At 48.1% G+C, this 18147-nt stretch overlaps 1 protein-coding gene across 3 annotated transcripts in view; it reads right to left on the bottom strand.

Annotated features, from left to right (window-relative positions):
- The window catches only part of KLHDC1 (kelch domain containing 1), a 2530617-nt gene extending 2513291 nt beyond the window's left edge, over positions 1-17326 (bottom strand). For all 3 annotated transcript variants that reach the window (XM_069637400.1, XM_069637401.1, XM_069637402.1), the window contains exon 1: positions 17019-17326. In XM_069637400.1, the coding sequence (XP_069493501.1) occupies positions 17019-17117 (99 nt within the window). In that variant the 5' untranslated portion in view covers positions 17118-17326. The remainder of the gene's footprint in view (positions 1-17018) is intronic.
- Between the last annotated feature and the right edge of the window lie 821 nt (positions 17327-18147).

The following is an 18147-nucleotide window of genomic DNA, read 5'->3' as shown; positions in this document are numbered from 1 at the left end:
CTCTGCTGCAGGGATCACAAGGTTTGGCAGAAGTGGTTGTCTAGTGCCAGGAAGGTTATTCCTGACAGAAAGACTGAATCCAGCAGGGCATCAATAAGGCAACATCCCAATACCTCAGTAGAACACTAACAACTGGCTAGAGCAAAGAAAGTTAGGAAGTCCGTGAATGAGTTTAAAAGTGTTATGCCTTTAGGTCTTCACAACAAGCGGAAGCCAGAACTAAACATTAGGTGTGAACCTTCTGTATATATTAACTTGGCATCAGGGATGCCTAAGTTAGGGAGGAGGTTCGATAAAAGACGAGAGAAAGAGAGGAGACCTTGGCGTCCACAAAGTTTTCCATAAAACCCTTTGGACTGCCCGAGATTTGGAGAGATTCTTGTTCATCTGTGACAGATGCGAAAACGAACACCATAAGAAGAAACCTTTATGGCAATCAAAAAGAAATACGACCTTGTGTTAAAGAAATGGGGGAAACAATTAGATAATATTGCCCAGAGCTGTGGGCAATATGGTTCTTATGAGTCCACAAGTTCAACTTACGGGCCAGAGAGAAGCAAAATTTCACAAAGTAGATCTTCAATGATGGCTGCGTCTAATCTCTCCCTCTACATGTCCATCCTGCATTTCCATTATTGCGCCTGGCTTTTGCTGGCACAACCAAAAGGGACATAAATCTACAAAAATGGGTGTAATTGTCATGCCTGCGCCATGGGCGCATACATTGGCGATCAATATGGACTAATTGTTATTCATTTATCTGCGGAAAACTCTTGGATCAACCACTATTCACTTCTTGGACCTTATTTCCCATTTGCGAGACTTGGTGCTTTTCTATTTTTCCCAACAAACTACACTTACCGCAATGCACTTGGCTATAACTAGCTATTCCTGGCTGTTCCTATTTGTCATCATTGGAACTACAATCCCCAGAAGCCCTAAGGATCAGCTCTGCTTCCACCAGCTCAGGAACAAAGAGGGAGGAGGCAGATTATATTCAGGTGTGCTGATCCAGGTGCGAACAATTAGCCTGCCTCTGTGCTGGGCAGGGCGGTATATAAGCTGCTGCCTGCAGGGGCTCAGTCTCTTGCATTAAGAGTCCTTCCAGCACCTTTTTGCTTCGAGCTACGGATCTTTGTATGCGGTTCCTCCTTACTCCTGCTTTGATTCCAGTTCCCTGCCGGGCTCTCTGCTTTGCAGCTGATCACGCTCTGCTGCTTTTCAGCTTTGGCCCTTCCGCGCTCTGGCCTTGCAGCCAATCACACTCTGCTGCTACCTTCCGCCCTTGAGAACGTCTCCTCTTTCAACAGTCACAATGATATCTGGATTTTTGTTAGCCCCCAAAATATATATATATATATATATATATATATATCTTTCTTACTCTGATCTTCTCGACTTTTGCCAAAGGATATTTCTCTCTTCCCCTCTCTTGACTTAGAGTATAGAATGTTCCTCTTTTCTGTTGGTCTTCTTCTGACCTTTGCCAAATTATATCTCTCTCCCCCCTTGGTCTTCTCTTCTGGTCATGTAGGTCCCAGACCCCTTCCTCGTGTTTAAAATGTCTCTTTCTCTTTGCCTAAGGATATTTCTCTGTTCCCCTGGTCTTCTCTTCACTTTGGCTAAAGAAAGTTTCCATTTACTGTTGGTCTTCTTCTGACCTTTGCCAAAGGGTATATCTGTCTTCACTTGGTCTGGTTATGTGGGTTCCAGACCCCTTTCTCAGGTTTAAAATATTCTTTGTCAGGCCCCGTTCACTTTCCTGCAAGGCATTCTCTTGCATGTACAATTCTTCAAACCACTCAACATTCGGGTCCCAGACCCTTATCTCTCTTCTGGTTACTTTGGGGTGCTCTCTCACCCATTACAATTTGTTTCTCTGTTTGGTCCCAATGGGACAAGGAAGATGGTTCTGCACTTCCTTCCGATCACAGCCTCTAGGGTTTGCCAGTGCCTTCCATGTCCCCTGCCGTGTACCTTCTGACTTGGTACGCGAGGGTCCCGGTCCTCAGCAACACCGACAAGCTTCTGTGGCTTCCCCTGGACTCTCACGGTCTGCTCTCAGCGGCTCCGGCACACTTGTTTGTCACAGTACGTCGGATCTCGCCTGGACCACTCTGAAGGCTTCCTTCCTGCCATCAGACGTTGGGTTTCCCAGACTTCAGGTAAGCCCTCGCCCAGCTCAGCCTTCTTGGACGCTGACTTCCTTCTCCTGGCGTCCAGGTCTCCAGCACATCCTCCTTGCGCTGTCTTTCGAATCCCCGGATAGCTACTATGTTTGTCTTGTTTCCGCGTAGGGCTCTTCATTGCCCTGCTCTTCTTCGTGTCAGTATTTCTGGAGCCATCTACTCTCACTATATCTGACAGAAGAGGAGACAGAGGGTAGGGGTGCTTGGGCCCTATCCATGTTGGGTGAGCAATGTATGGTGGCAACATACCGCGTTCTCCCGTGATAGTCTTCCCATCTACCGCAGAGGGGCTCCCCTTCCATGGGATTCTCCCGCGGCGAACTATCAGGGAGCGGCCTCACCCCTCCCGGGAAGAAGTGATGATGGGGAGAAATTATGACACCAAAGGATTCGTCACAATACCCATACCTTGCAAAATGCAGCCTTTTTACAGGGCACATTATTTTAATTTCCTCCAACTGTAACATTGGCTACTAAGAAAGCCTCTGTATTGCTGGGGAAAAAAATAAAAAATAAATAAAAACACAGAAGAAACAGGATTTGCATCCCAGGCAAACTTGAAAAATGTTATTTGAAATCGGATGGTGCATTAAGGTATGAATGGTTTTATATAACCTTTTAACAAGAATTAATATAACCGTAATGTCTGTGCACAAGGGCAATAAAGGGCTCTTTTCTGCTCGTCAATCTTACTTATCTCCCTGGTTTGATATTGATATTTTATTTCTATCGCGCTCATATACAAGTGTTTCAGAGCGCGACAAGGCAATGGAGGGGAGAGGAACAGGGGAGAAGAAAACAGCGATCTTACTAGGCCCAGTGACATTGAAAATGCACAAGTGCATGGGAGAAGGGGAGGGAAAAAGTGCATCGTAGGGGGGAGAAGTGGAAAGTGCAAAGTAGAGGAGAAACAGATAAATAACAATAAATAAATAATAAAGGCAACAAACAGTGTGAGTGCAGCCAACAATTTGCAAGTGCTAGGTTTAAGGCAGCAGACAGGGTAGGTCTGATGTGCAGGAAGAAAAAGGGGGGGCTGTATGTGTACAGATACAGAACCCAGTGCAAGGGGGGGCCCGGAGGCAGTGCGGGAGGGTGAGCAGGTACCTGAGCCCAGAGGACAGAGGGTGGCCAGGTGCACGGTGCCAAGAGAGAACAGATCAGCAGGGGAGAGGGGGGAGCGAAGGCAGAAGAAAAGAGGATGGTCTTGAGGTGCTTCCAGAACCGGAGATGGTTCTCCTAAAGTTTTAGAGGGGCAGGGAGGCTGTTCCAGAGGGAGGCCCCAGCCGAAGACAGATCTACCCCCAGCTCGTTTCTTTGAAAAACAACTGACCCTTTACAAGTGATAACTCATAAGGGACGGATAAGAGCACATAAAGGCAGATTTGCCCATAGGCTTTACAGCTGGTAGCACCCAGCAGGTTAACTAGTATGGGCATTTAATTTAATATTCTCTTTCAGACTGCAAACATGCCTCCAGGTTAAAGGGCTCCTAAAAAAACAAAGTGGTTGTCCTAATTCGCTTACACGGTTTTCAAGGTAGCCAGCAGTAACCTTTCAGTAAAAATTAAAAAAAAATAAACACAGCCTGGAAAAGGTGAGCAGCAAAGCAAACAACTAATTGGACGGAATCCTGAAACAGAAAGGCCACTGCAGCAGAGAACGCTTCTCTGACCCAAGGGCCAAGCAAGAAATAGTAGGTACCAAATCAGAGGCAACAGATCTTTGGTCATCGAGAAGTGCAGGAGACTTTATGTTCCTACAGTGCCAAGTCACTTTTTTATGGTGGCTGTGGATGGCAGTTGCCATGGGTGCAGAATCCCTTTTTTAGAAGGACTGTGTGTGGCAGTAGCAGAGGCAAACGTAAAAAAACATTGGACGATACATTAAAGACCAACTATATGTTGGAGGATAGGGGAGGCCAACCCAGCAGATAGGTAAAGGATTTAAAACACCTTTAGCACTACCACACGAAAAGGGAGGCCTGGCGGAACAAACTACCTTAAAATGTAAAAGAGGCTCCTCCGGTGGCGGTCGTTCCTGCCAGTTCCTGCAGTTCGGGAGATCCAGCAGAGGAAGAGAGTCTCTCGTTGTGGAGGAAGGTTCGAGTTACTGCACTGCCCAGGGATTAATCCAGCCGCGGTGCTGCCCAACAAATAAAAGGTATGCTCCTTTAAATCGCGGTCCGGGTGGACGGGTGCCTGGCTATCCGGTCTCTGAGTGCAGGGCACTGGCGATTCGACCAAGGCAGGTCCAGGAAGGCGATTGGCAAACTGGTTGGCCCCACCAGCTCAAGGGAAGAAGGCTCTTGCAGATGAAGATCTTCTCTCGTTGTGTGGAGAAAAGTGGTGAGACTTCACCGGTGGTTCAGTTGTTGCAGATGTCTTTGGCTTCTCTCCTCTTCGGCTTCTTAGTTCCAGTGATGAGGTCTTGCTCTTCCAGTCCTCAGGACCCTGCTTTTATTAAAAAATATCCCCATTCATACAGCCTAGCTGTCACTCACACAGTGGAGTGGTCGTCCTGGCGGGAGAACCTCCAGCCTATCAGGGCAGAGTGCGACCTGGGTTGCTGAGGCAACCCTGTCCAGGGGTCCTACTCCCCCTCCCACACAATGGATCCACCCCAGACTCAGTGGCGCCGAAAGGAGGGCTTCTTGGCAGAAGCCCGCCAAAAGGACGAACAAAGGATCCCCGACCTGGGTTAGGATTTCAGAGAAAGACACGAGAAAGAAATATAATCAAAGATCTGGCAATAAAAACCTACCCGAGTAAAGTTATTATTAAAATAAACCGGCGGCATGTTAGAGGCTGTCAGTAAAAGTGGTAGCCTCGAACAATGGGAAAATCCCATAGAAAAATATTTGCGGTTGAATATTTACAGTAGTAACCACTGCCACCAGCCAGAAACTTTGGAGAGAGGTACTGGACAGTACCCTCCCGAAAATGAACACCAGGGAAAAACTATTAACCCTTCCCAGTACTTCCATAGTAAGATGAGTTGTACTGGTTTTGTTCATAAATATTGACTAGTAAAGTCAATGGGGACTTTACATGCCCTGGGAGACAGTAGTCAGCTCCAGGGTATGGAGTCTATGTTTGGGGGTCACTATAACATCCCTGTGTTACTGCACTGAGGGTGCTGTGTAACACACATGTAAAAAGATTATACCTTTTCCGTAGGTACTTATGGGCAGCACAGATAGCCCCTATGCTGCAATGGACTACTCGAGAAGCACGGAATCAGTGGGTCCTACTTGAAAGTTTGGCAACTAAGATAGCCCTGAGTGTCTTAGTTTCCTCGCCACACGACATGGGGGAAAAAGGGGGCCGAATACTGGAATCAACCAGAACTACTTTGTGGTACTGGGACAGGGTGCTGAGAAACAAGAAGATTAAAGGAGGGGTGGGGCCTCTTACGCCAATAGCCTATAACCCAGAGTTTACCCCTGGAACATATGTTAACTTTTGGACAAACTGGGGAGGCAGGGAAAGCAACATGGTCCTAAATATCTTCACGCAGATGGGACACCCGTCGTTTGAAGAATATAAAACCAGGTTTAACATCCCGGAACAAGAACGATTCCACTATGTTCAACTCAAACACTGGGTCTCAAATGCGATGGTGAAAGAAGGGGCAACCAGAAATCCTACAGGAGTGGAGCTAACAATACAAGACGGCCACCTAGACAAGTGAATAACTAGTCTATACCGCCTGGTGGGGGAAGGGGACCCAGAAGAGAACCTTACTTATATTTAGAAATGGGAGTCGGATCTAAGGAGACCAATTGAAGGGGACACATGGGTCCGCATTTGGCATAGAGCCGCGAGGAGCTCTAGATGTACCTTGATTAAAGAGGCAGCATAGGAGACCACCAGGGGGCGCAGACGCGATGGTCGCTTGAGCCACCGTCTCCCTCTTCAAGCCCGATAAAATCGGCTTTTCGAGCAATGCAGGGGAAACTAAAGCTCGGAAAAACCAGCAGACGAAGAAGATAAGGCGTCCTGGCACCCACCCAGCCATAACCCAGGTGACGAGGCTGCGAGGAAAAGCAGAAGTCAGCCTCCGATCGGAAGCCCCCGGGCAGCACAGAAGGCCCGTACTCAGAAAAGCGAGGAGAGGGGAGAAAAAGAAAAAAAAAAAATGGCCGCCGTCATCTGAGATACGCGCCGTGCGCGTAAGAAGAAACCCGACAAGGACTGAAACCAGCCCACCAGTTGCATCCTGCGCCCAGCGAACGGGAGAACTCCAGCCCTACAACGAGGTGCGGCAGCTACGAGAACAGCCACAGCGGTCCGTAGCGCCCGGCTTACCGGAGGTTAAACGACCAGGCAGGCAGCAACCGGAGTGATCGGCCCGGTGCGGGTAAGCAGTGCCCCAAGCGGGCCTTTCCGCTCGGGAGCCAGCCCCCCCCCCCCCCCATCGGAGCCAACTCCTAAGACTCTGCAGTCCCACTCTACGGCGCGAACCGCAAGCGAGGGTCATATCCCTCCACCCACGCCTCACCTCAACACTTGCACGCTCGGGCCACGCCGCACCTCCGCTCAGCAACCCTCGAGGGCCCAGGCACACAGCCACTATACGTTCTCTCCTAGGGGGCCGTACGCGGCAGTAGGCCACAGACACCAAGCCGCCTGCGGAAGGAGGCCCGTGTTTCCTCCGCCCAACCGAGGCTCCCCCTCCTCACCAAGCATCAAGAGCGCAGAGCGGCCATTCCTGCAACCCCAAACCCAGAGTGACCACAAAGTCTACCCCAACAGCTCCGATCCACCGCTCCCACGTCACGGACCCCCACGGGTACCATACCCTGTGGTAGCTCGTCACCACTAGCGGAGCCTCGCAGCCAACCTTGGGACCATCAAGGGCCCTCCACGCACCTTGCGGGGCGCAGAGACAGCCGTACAGCGCGGCACCCGACCCACCCGAGCAGTGCTTTTGGGGGGGTGGGGGCGATACTGAGTCCGCACCGGAGTCACTTAGGGCAAAAACGCAGGCAACGTGCCACGGAGTCCAGGGCAGCCCACCACGGAGCTGAGAGTGTCTCCACCCGAAGATCCAACCAACCACAGAAACACGATCGTGGGTATAAGCACACCTCGGCACAGCAGTCCTTGCTCACTGCAACAATAGCCTGGACCCTCCATAGGTATCAAAGCTGGATCCACGAACCTTGGCAACCCTGAGAAAGTTTAGACGTAATAACGCAACCATGGAAGCGGAAGAAGCCCAAAGCACTTCAGATATTCCAGGCAATGACGGCGACAGCGCAACAAAGTCGGATATCCGTCTGCTGCTTGGGGAGATTAGATCAATGAGAAATAACCTAACTGAAATAGTATCAGACCTACAAACGAAAGTGGCCAAAGTTGAGGACCGCCTGGAAGCGGTTGAAAATAACCAACAATCAGGAGATATCGCCACCATGCAATACGAAGCTAGACTACTAGACCTCGAGCAGAAGGAAAGGGACATGGAATCAAAAGTGGACGACCTTGAAAATCGGGAGCGACGCTCCAACATCCGCATAATCGGTCTGGAAGAAGAGCGAGGAGAGACACAGTCAAGCCTGGAGAGCACGGTGAAATCCCTAATCTTGTCTCTCTATGACGAATCCGCCCCCCCGACCCTCGAGTTCGACAGGGTGCACAGGGCAGGGGGCTCAGCGAGAGGCCCTCGATCGGTCCTAATCAAATGTCATTACTACATGCAAAGGCAGGACATCCTACAAAAAGCAAGAACGAAGGACACGATCAATTTCCGTGGCTCAACAGTCAAGATATACCAAGACCTCTCAGCGATGACCCTCGCAAAAAGAAGAGGGTGTCGTCCCCTCACGATCTGGCTCCGAGAGAAAGGCGTTAAGTACTGATGGGGCCACCCATTCTCCCTCACATTTGAGTTCGACAGCGAAGAATACAGGCTTACCTCGGTGGAAGAGGCGGAACGAGCTCGTCGCCACCTACAAGGCCCAGCAAGAGATTCAGACGCAGAGGGCCGAAGAGCACCAAAGGGCCCGCGCCGTGATCCAACTGAAAAGCCCTCGAGAAGAGGCCGTGCGCAACAGAAATGGAAATTCAAACGTTTGAACACTCCTTGAACTGCCTACACTGCACCTTGTGTCTGTACACTGTTTAGGGGCTCTAACTCGGGCCGAAATGGTCGCCATGGAGCTCCATGGAAGTTTTTTTTTTTCTCTTTAAAGTTTGTTTGCCTAGACGGGGTTAGGGGCTGAGAGACACTCTAGGTCTTTGTCCACCATTACGGTCTCCTATGCATTCTGTCCCTGCACAAAGAACAAAGTTACAACCAGGGCTTGAAGAGGGGTTCTCCTAAAGTGGCCCTCTTTGGACGAGGGCGTCTCCTTTCTTTTTTCTTTACTCTCTTCCCTTTCCGTGGGGTGGGGATGTCCCGTATAGCACTCCACACTAGGGAAGGGGCGGAAGGGACAGGGGGGATCCAATTAACCACTCGACAAAGCAAGCTCGCGAAGCACAAAGAACCAACTCAAAAGTACCACAACACAAGGCAGTTATTCACTAACTCTAATATGGAACAAAGGGGTCAAGCAAGCCACAATACGAAAAATGCTATCCAAACCCTAGAATATGGCTAACTCACAGGGCATAGTCTTCGGCTCCCTCAATGTCAAGGGCTTAAATTCCCCGCAAAAGAGATCAATGCTAGCGAGACAGTTTGCGCAATCCAAACTAGATGTTCTCTTCATACAAGAAACAAAATATATTAAAGGTGGAGAAAGAAAGATCCTAGGGAGAGACATAGGGGAAGCATTCTGGGCATCTGGACCGGAGAAGAAGGGGGGTGTGGGCATTTTGCTGCGTAGGTCCCTGGGAATGCAGGTTCTTCATATACACAGAGACACGCACGGGAGATATGTCGCACTCAAGGGGACACTGAGAACACGTACCATCACACTGTGCGCAGTCTACGCCCCCAACCAGGGGCAAGCGAGCTTCACTGACCCCCTGTTCGATTTCATTGAGGAATGGAGGGAGGGTTCACTAATTTGCGGGGGTGACTTTAACGTAGCTATAGATCGTGAATGCGACTGGTACTCAGCTCGACCAAATTCCCTACCTCCAAGCACGCTTCAGGGCGACAGATTCGCAAGTCAGCTCAGGGAACATCATTTAATAGATACCTGGCGTGTAACTCACCCAGGGGAAAAAGCCTTTACTTTTTATTCTCCACCACACCACTCCTTCTCCAGGATTGATTACCTACTACTGGGGGCGGAAAACGAGGGTGACATCTTAAGTACATCCATCCAAATAGTAGCCTGGTCAGACCACGACCTGTGCGGCCTAGAATTAGACCTGGGCCCACTCCCAGCCCTGGACCGCCGGTGGCGATGTAACGACTTGTTATGCAGAGACCCAATTTTCAAGGACTTCCTTTCGGGAGCCATCACAGAATACTTTGACATCAACGACACTGACGGCATGTCACTGAACACAGTGTGGGAAGCAGGCAAAGCCACATTAAGGGGCATTCTTATATCAGAGGGGGCCGCCAAAAAAAGACTCCGGCTACTCAAGGAGAAAAAACTTAAGGAAGAGATCACTCGACTGGAACGCTCCCTTAGGGAGCTCCCCACTAGCGACATTGATACAGAAATGAGAATTAGGAAAATGAGAGAGGAACTAAAAGATATATGGAAAGGCAAAGCCCTCACTCAGATTAAATACCTCAAACAGAAGTTCTTTGAAAAGGGGGATAAAGCGCACACCATGCTAGCGAACAGACTCCGCAAACAGAGGGCAGATAGAGCAGTCCACAAAGTAAACAATGAACAAGGCATCCCACTCACAAATCCCCAAGACATAGTGTCTCGCTTCTCCAATTTTTATGCAGACCTATACGCTGCTGAGACTGATGGCACCTCCCCCGACATCAAAGAATACCTAACCAATATGTCACGCCCACCCATCACGGAAGAACATCTAGAAATGCTAAATGCCCCAATCTCGGCAACAGAGGTGCAGGGAGCGATCTCAGCCCTCAAAGTTGGCTCAGCCCCGGGACAGGATGGTTTCACGCCAGCCTTTTATAAGAGAAACGCCGGCACACTTGTGCCATTCCTCGCCAAACTATTTACTTCCATCTTAGAATCGGGTCGAGCTCCCGACTCCTTCACTGAATCTATTATCATAGTAATCCCCAAAGAAGGTAAAGACCCCATAGAGTGTTCATCATACCGGCCAATTTCTCTCATAAATGTAGATGCAAAAATTTACTCCAGCATATTGGCCGCCCACCTCGCCCAGATTCTCCCGCAACAAATCCACACTGACCAGGTAGGGTACGTAAGAGGCCGGCAAGGGGCAGATAACGTTAGAAAAACCCTAGACCTCATGGCAACTCTCCGAGAGGCCGGCGAGGACCCCCTCTTGTTATCAGTAGACGCCGAAAAGGCTTTCGACCGTGTAGAGTGGTCCTTCTTGAGAGCTGTTCTAGAGTGGGTGGGGTTGGGAGCTGCATGGACACAAGGAGCGAAAGCACTATACCGATCTGCCCGGGCCAAAGTATCGATCAATGGTATCTCATCGCGAACCTTCAACCTTACTCGAGGTACAAGACAAGGCTGTCCGCTCTCCCCTCTCATTTATGCCCTGGTCATTGAACCCTTCGCCCAAGCCATCAGGTCCAACCCGAGCATCAGAGGAATCCCGCGAGGCGGCAGGGAGTACAAACTGGCGATGTTTGCCGACGATATCCTCTTATACCTGACCGAACCCTCTACTTCTATCCCCGCTTTTTTCCAAGAGTTGTCGCGATACGGTCCCCTATCAGGCTTTCGGGTCAACCTACAAAAAACCATAGCTGTCCCTTTGAAAGACAACACTGACCTAGCACTACGTTTAGAGACAGATTGGAATTTCAAGGTGCAAACCGACTTAGTCCGCTACCTAGGGATTAATATAACGGTCTCCCTGTCTGACCTTTTCGAAGCCAACTACACACCACTGTGGGTAGCCATCCAAAATGACATCTCCAGATGGCGCAAACTCTCCATGTCATGGGCGGCGCGTTTTACTGCCATCAAAATGAACATTCTCCCACGATTCCTATTTTTATTTCAGTCCCTCCCAGTCATTGTTCCCGATTCCTTCTTAGCAGAGGTAAAGCGCATACTATTAAGATTTCTATGGGCAGACAAACGAGCAAGGATCCCATACTCCACACTGATCCAACCTAAAGAGATGGGGGGCATGAGCTTTCCAGACCTGGGAGAATATTATAGAGCGTCACAACTCCGCATACTCCCGGATCATCTGTGGGAAAACCCAGAGAAACAGTGGGTGGCAATAGAGAACGACATCTTTGATCCGGTCACCCTGGGAGAGTGGTTGTGGGTCCCAAGATCAGCCATGACACAAAGGATTAAACAGCACCCCATTCTGAAGGTATTATGGTCTCTCTGGCGTCCATCCCGGGCCATGCAGGGAATCACAACATGGCCTTCCCCTTTAAGTTGCATCTGGTCCCCACCTATTCAAAACTCACTGAGAGCAGTCCAGCAGTCACAGTCATGGTACGAGGCGGGTCTAAGTCGGGCGGGACAGCTTTGGAAAAATGAGGTGTTTACAACCCGGGAGGAATTACAGGCTGACTTGCAGGGCACAAGTGTCTCCCCTTTGTCCTTCCTCCAGTTGCGAAGTGCCATGCACGACCCGAGGTGGGGCAACTCGTTAAAGCGCCCTTTGACACCATTCGAGCAAATCTTAAGCTCCCCCCAAGCATCGAGAGGTCTCATATCAAAGTTGTACAGAGCACTAGTCACGAGGGGTCACAGTCCACGCCCACCTTCAGAAGTGAAATGGGAAACCGACCTATCCATAGAAACCCAAGGGGAGGTATGGAAAGGAATATATAGAGCGGTATGGTCATCATCGGTCTCCATGCAATACAAAATGCACAATGTGCGATTACTGATGAGATGGCACTACACACCCCTTCGCCTATCCAAAATGTTCCCCGGGACATCTCCCTACTGCTGGAGGGGTTGCGGAGAGCAATGTGACTACTGGCACCAATGGTGGGGTTGTGACAGAGTCCAGGTGTACTGGCGGGAAGTGCTGGGCTGGATTCGAGACATAGATGGGGTCCTCAGAAACCCAACGCCCACACTAGTTTTGTTTGGAGTTGAGTCGGAAGATGATGAAACATACGAATCTCTAATGTACCTACCACGCAATCTTCTATTAGCAGCCCGAGTGTGCCTGACCATAAAATGGAAATCGATGGTCCTACCATCAAAGAGAATGGTTAATAAAAGCCCACGCAATATACGAAATGGAAAGCCTAACGGCAGCGATAAATGAATCTCGCAGAAATATCGAAATGATTTGGTTGCCCTTTCTAGAATACTACACGACATATTGGGAGCCCACAGACTAAGAACACATGCTTACCATCTCAGCCAACCAAAGGAATCAGGGCAACGCCCTATGCCACCGGACGATTGCTTACCCCAAGCCCTGTAGGGGCTTCTTCCTTTCTTTCAGTAGCAACTTGCAGAGCCCATGCAATGCTGTAATGCCTAAAGTGGTGTTGAACTTTTATTTAGAGTGGTGTACAAAGCGACCGTGTCGAGTGGAGGGGGGGGTGAGGAGAGGGCGGGGAGGGGGAGGGAGGGGAATCAGAAACACAAGACTAAAGTTCATCATTGCTTTGCACTTCTCCCCTCTTTATGTTTCTTATATATATGTTACATGAAAATAATACAAGGGTTTTTTGTTGAAGTAACCAATATTGCTATTGTCTTGATGTTGAAAATGCAAATAAAAACATATTTAAAAAAAAAAAAGAGGCAGCATACAAACTCTGTCTTTGGTGGTACATGACGCCCACACGCATGCACGCCATTAACCCAGAATACCTGGCTGAGCGCTGGAGGAATTGTGGCCAACTTGGGGACCTCATTCACATGTGGTGGTCCTGCCCACTAACAGAAACCTACTGGAAAGAGATTTTAAGTGACATTAAGGATATAACTGGCGTAGGGCTTCCCTTCAACCCGCTAGTGGTACTCTTGGGAGAAACAGTGGAGGGATGCTACGCAAGCTCAGGGCCGACAGCCACCCTAATTACACATATGTTGAGCGCAGCCAGAATCACAATCGCGCAAAATATCTGAACATTTGGCTACCATTACACGAATTCACAGATGACAAAGAGCAGATGTACTTTAAGCCAAGATTGCTCCGTGCGTTATCTTGTTTGATAAAATCGAACACTAAATTGGAAAGGATCCACCTGGCTGAAATTTAAAGATAGGAACAGATCACTTCTTCACCTTTAAGCTACGGCGATATATCGAGGGGGCGGGGGGAGTTTAACATTTATTTTTATTTTTATATTGTTATTATAAATGAGTACTGCAATTGAAATGTACTGAAACCCCATGAAGGGGTAAGGAAGAACCAACATGTATGAAGCATTACGTATTTGTTATTAATCTGCTTATTGATTTACACATGTCTATGATGCTCTAAAACTTAAATAAAAATGGTAAAAAAATAAATGTTTTAAAAAAAGATGATACCTATGGAGTGAGAAAAACTCCATAGCCCATAAGCATAAAAATAGGCTGAAACACATATCAAAATACAACTAAGAGTGGGAAAAAGAGTCTCACTCTTAGTAGGAGTAAAAAAAAAATAAACCCATGAAAGCTGCTGGGGGACTCTATAGGTAAGGGAAATTAGCCTTATAAGAGAATTCTCCCTAACACGTAGCATTGTTCTAGTGCGAGAAGTACTATGAGACTTTGTATGCTCCACCAATAGGGGGAACGAGCGTGTGGCTGGGGTGTTTTCACTTGAGTCCAGTCAGAAGGCTCCTGCAGTTCAGCAACTGGTGGACAGGGGTCGAATTGTAATAAAGGGTGCGCAGATGGTGGCGCATAGAAGAAGCTCCTGGGGAACCAGAGAGGGCAACACTGCTCTCTTGTGCTCGAAGGGACGCCCCCTAAGGCCGTCTTTACCTGGGCTGGCCGGTGTTCCTCTCCCCAACCCTGGGTTGGGAGTGTGCGGGTCCGATCGAAGCCAGGCAGTAAGGTCGGGCAGTGTATTCCTTGTGGCCAGCGCTGCTCTGTAAGGCAAATCCAGAGCGCTCGCACGTTAAGCCGCGTGTTCTGGATTTGGAGGTAGGAGAGAGAAAATAAGGGGAAGGAACCTAACATTTACAAACTGTGTGGCGGAACACTCTTAGCCTGCGTCGCACAGATGTGCTTGGTGAAGTTTCAAGTTCCAGTCAAAGTGAGGGGGAGGACGTGACCAATAGGGATGTAACAGTATAACGGTATACCGTTAAAGATATCGTGAACAACTTAATTGAACAATAATAACCGTCACATTGTTTACATTGTCTATACCGTTATACCGTTCATACCATAAAGTGTGCTTTTCAATCTGATTTGGAAAGGCTGCAGTAAGAAAGTGCTGCACAGTCTTGGTCTTGCACTGTTGGATGTGCCGTCTGCCAAGTAGTTTCAGTTGGAGCAGTTTTTAATGCCATTCCATAAACCACACGTGCCTGACACAAAATCAATATGTTAGCAATAGGAAGAATAGATACAGTGCCAAGAAGGAAAAGGGTCTACTTTGGGTTGGCGGCTTTGGGGTTTATATATTTATAATGGATAATGTTCTCTAAACATATGGCAATCGGGTATTTCTCAGGTTCTATCATTGAATTTACATATAATAAGTCACACTGCGAAATTCACTCATCTCTGTGGGTATTCTCTGCTGCCATTCCAAAGGGTAACATGTCCGTGATTACTGAACACCTTTTGGCCCGCAAGTAAACTAAAGGCTGTAACGTAAAGAGAGTGCGTGTGCGTGTATGTGTGTGTATGTATATGCGCACAAGCGTATACTACCATCAGCCTCCATTGATCGGTGGCATGCAGGTTATCAAGATGGCAACATGTTCATCTTCACCAGTAGCCAGTGGGGGAGCATAAAGCCTAAATGACCACTTAAGAAAAGCTATTCAGTTTGCTTTGCCAGTTGCAGCAGCCCCCCCCCCTTCCTCCTCTCCACATGTGTGTTTGGTGGAAGCAAGACATTTCAGTGGAAAGTATGTTGAAAAGCCCAATTCTGGCCCTGGGTGCCTGGTTTTTTTTTGTGGTGATAAATCTGTCAATTTATGACCTTTTAGAAAATATTTGTTAAGATTAGTTAACTCCACCTGCTATACCGCGATAACCATGATATACCGTCAATTGGCAAGAAGGTGATCGTACCCTCATAAAACTAATACCGTGACACCCCTAGTGACCAAAGGGGTTCATTGGTCCCTCCATACGTGCTGAAGGAGAAATTGAAATTAGTCCCACTGAACGGGGCCAGCAGGGGTAGTTCAGGGTGGGGAAGAGACCGATGCGATAAGTTTGTCAGATTTCTGACTCAAATAAAAAAATTACATTATAGACTAAGAAGAAATCAAAAAGGAGAAACCCACAAGTAGGGGAAAATGATAGGAAGGGTCACAGATCCTGTTTCCCAAATCCCTCACGATGTTTCCTCAGAGGCTGAAATGTGTCTGGGAGTTTGGTGGTCCAATTACTAGGATGTAGTGATTAATTACCCCGTAAAGGGAAAGGTTGGGGTGCACAAGTCACAGAAGACGAGAGTTGATCAAAGCCAACTAAGTGTATACAGTCAGGGAGGCCGGGACTTTAATAGGAAATCCAATTACTAAACCTACATTAATTTACCAGAGGTGAATTAACTTGCTACCAAGTGACCCAATTTAAGGTATTCGCTCATTTAAGTACCAAATACTGGTTTACCAGGAACTCAATTGAAAATCTATATTTACCAGAGGTGAAATAACTTGCTCCCAGGTGACCCAATCCATGATGTTTATTCATTTATGTACCAAATGTGATCTGACTCTCTGATGACCTTTGATGTTATGTAAGGATTTTGATATCAAGGTTTTAATTGCACAATCTCTGTCTTATAAAGAAGGCCGTCAAGCTGGTCAAAACAGTATAGTCTATGACTGTTTATTTAACCATGGTGCACACTAATCAAGTTAGCAACCAGGTCTAACTGGTCCATAGCAAAGGTCTTTCCCGCCTACAGAGCATACGGTCTGTGCTGAGGGCAGACAAGGACATCATAAAAGAGCCCACTCATCGCCCCATGGGTTATTTCACACATGTGTGCGGTAAGGTGTGTATACCCCATCCTTAGGACTCCTACAGGTTGCTACAAACCCCTCTTTCCAGACATCTTAGGGAGAAACACCTTACACTTTTGACATAAAATTATATTCCCTGAAGACATACCATAACTCGAAACACGCTGGAAAGCATAACGCATTTTGCGGATTATCGACATGAGTAAACACGTTTTCTTGCTCTGTACCACGCAATGTGAGATTAAGGATGGAACCATTTTTGAGGGGAAACGATGTAAACATGTTTTTATTTTATTTTTAGGATTCAATGTTAAATGTTGCGACGGTTACAAATTGGATTACATTACTATGTACAAAAGGTGAGAATATTGATTATATGGAGTATGTTTAAGGTCCATAAGGGTCTGATTTGGGCAGCGTGCAGCAAGTGCCTACCTCATATGTTTGATGTGGCTCTAATTTGCCAAACATAATGTGGCCACTTGTCAGCTATGACTGCACCACATTAACTGTTCGCGCGAACTGCGAGGTATTCAACAGCACGCCCCATACCCCCCATTAGTATATGTGCCACCTACCATCAAACATGTATGCTTAGTTTATGGTTCCCCACAGTCAGATATTTTCTTAGGTGTGTATTTGTATCGCCCTTACCACATAGCCCCCCCAAACATAGAGAAAGTTCCCGTCCACGGCGGCACAGTGCCCGCTCCGCTCCTCCGCCACACAAAAGCGCGGCTGAGCCTCAGCCATGTCTTGGGTCGCTGCTTCCGAGGGCGAAGACGGCCTGAAAAAATATCTTTTGCGGTGAGAAAGGTAACAGGCGCACCCGGACAGCTGTCAAACCGTCGCCCGATATCCAGCAAGTGCGGGCCTACTGGCGCCGAGAGGGGACAGCGTAGACCAGCCTGGGCGTGTAATTAGCCACCTTCAATGAAAACCCCGCCTTAGGGCGGAGTTTTATCCATCTACTGAGGGTGATTGGTTAAATATGTCAACGTGTTGAGAGATGGACAGGCACGTCACAGTTACACCCCGCTCGCTCCTCAGACACATGCTCCTGACTGAAGTTTGTTTGAGTAGATCAGTGTTTGAGTAGATCAGTGTCTACAGTCGAATTGCTTCCATTGCAACTTTCCCCCTGGCGGATTATTTCTGTTTTTTAGGTTCGCCATAGCAAACTTCGCTCACTGCATGGCTTAGCTTTTAACTCACATATTTTGGGACGGCGGGGGGAGGGGGAATTCACGTGCCTTGTAAACAGCTGACTCCCGTGGCGCAACACCGTTGATCTGACCGAACTTCAGAAAAGGACACAATATTAAAAGACGGTGCCTGGCCTTCCCTGTCAACAAAGGCCCTGCAAGGCTGCAATTACTTATGTAAAGCATTTCACTGTTAGCACCTGCATTCATATGCATACATTTTTAGGCAATCGAAATCGTGATTTGGGGTCAGTACTTGCATGCAAGTGGAGTGATTGGGAGGGTAGAGAGGGGACAGGAGACTGTGTATTCTCACAGCAGTCCTTAAGTGTATGCTTTCAGACTTAAAGGAGAGAGTTGACTGCTTGTAACATTGAAGCTGCTTTAGAACAGTCTCATTAGAATGCGTAAACAAGTTAGATGCCCCTGCACAAATAAGTTTGCCCCTCCCTCACCGTCTCTGAAGCGCCTCTCCCAACATTTAAAGGGTTAGCCCTTGCACCCAAAATGTAGGTTTCTTTGGCCCCTGGTGGACTCTCACCCGCCAAAAACAAAATGGGGTGTTTTCACCCACCTTG

The sequence above is a fragment of the Ambystoma mexicanum genome, chromosome 14 (assembly GCF_040938575.1).
Source record: "Ambystoma mexicanum isolate Mex_15411 chromosome 14, UKY_AmexF1_1, whole genome shotgun sequence".
NCBI lineage: Eukaryota > Metazoa > Chordata > Amphibia > Caudata > Ambystomatidae > Ambystoma > Ambystoma mexicanum.
The sequence above is the reverse complement of the archived record's forward strand: the minus strand, read 5'-3'. Positions and strand labels throughout refer to the sequence as shown.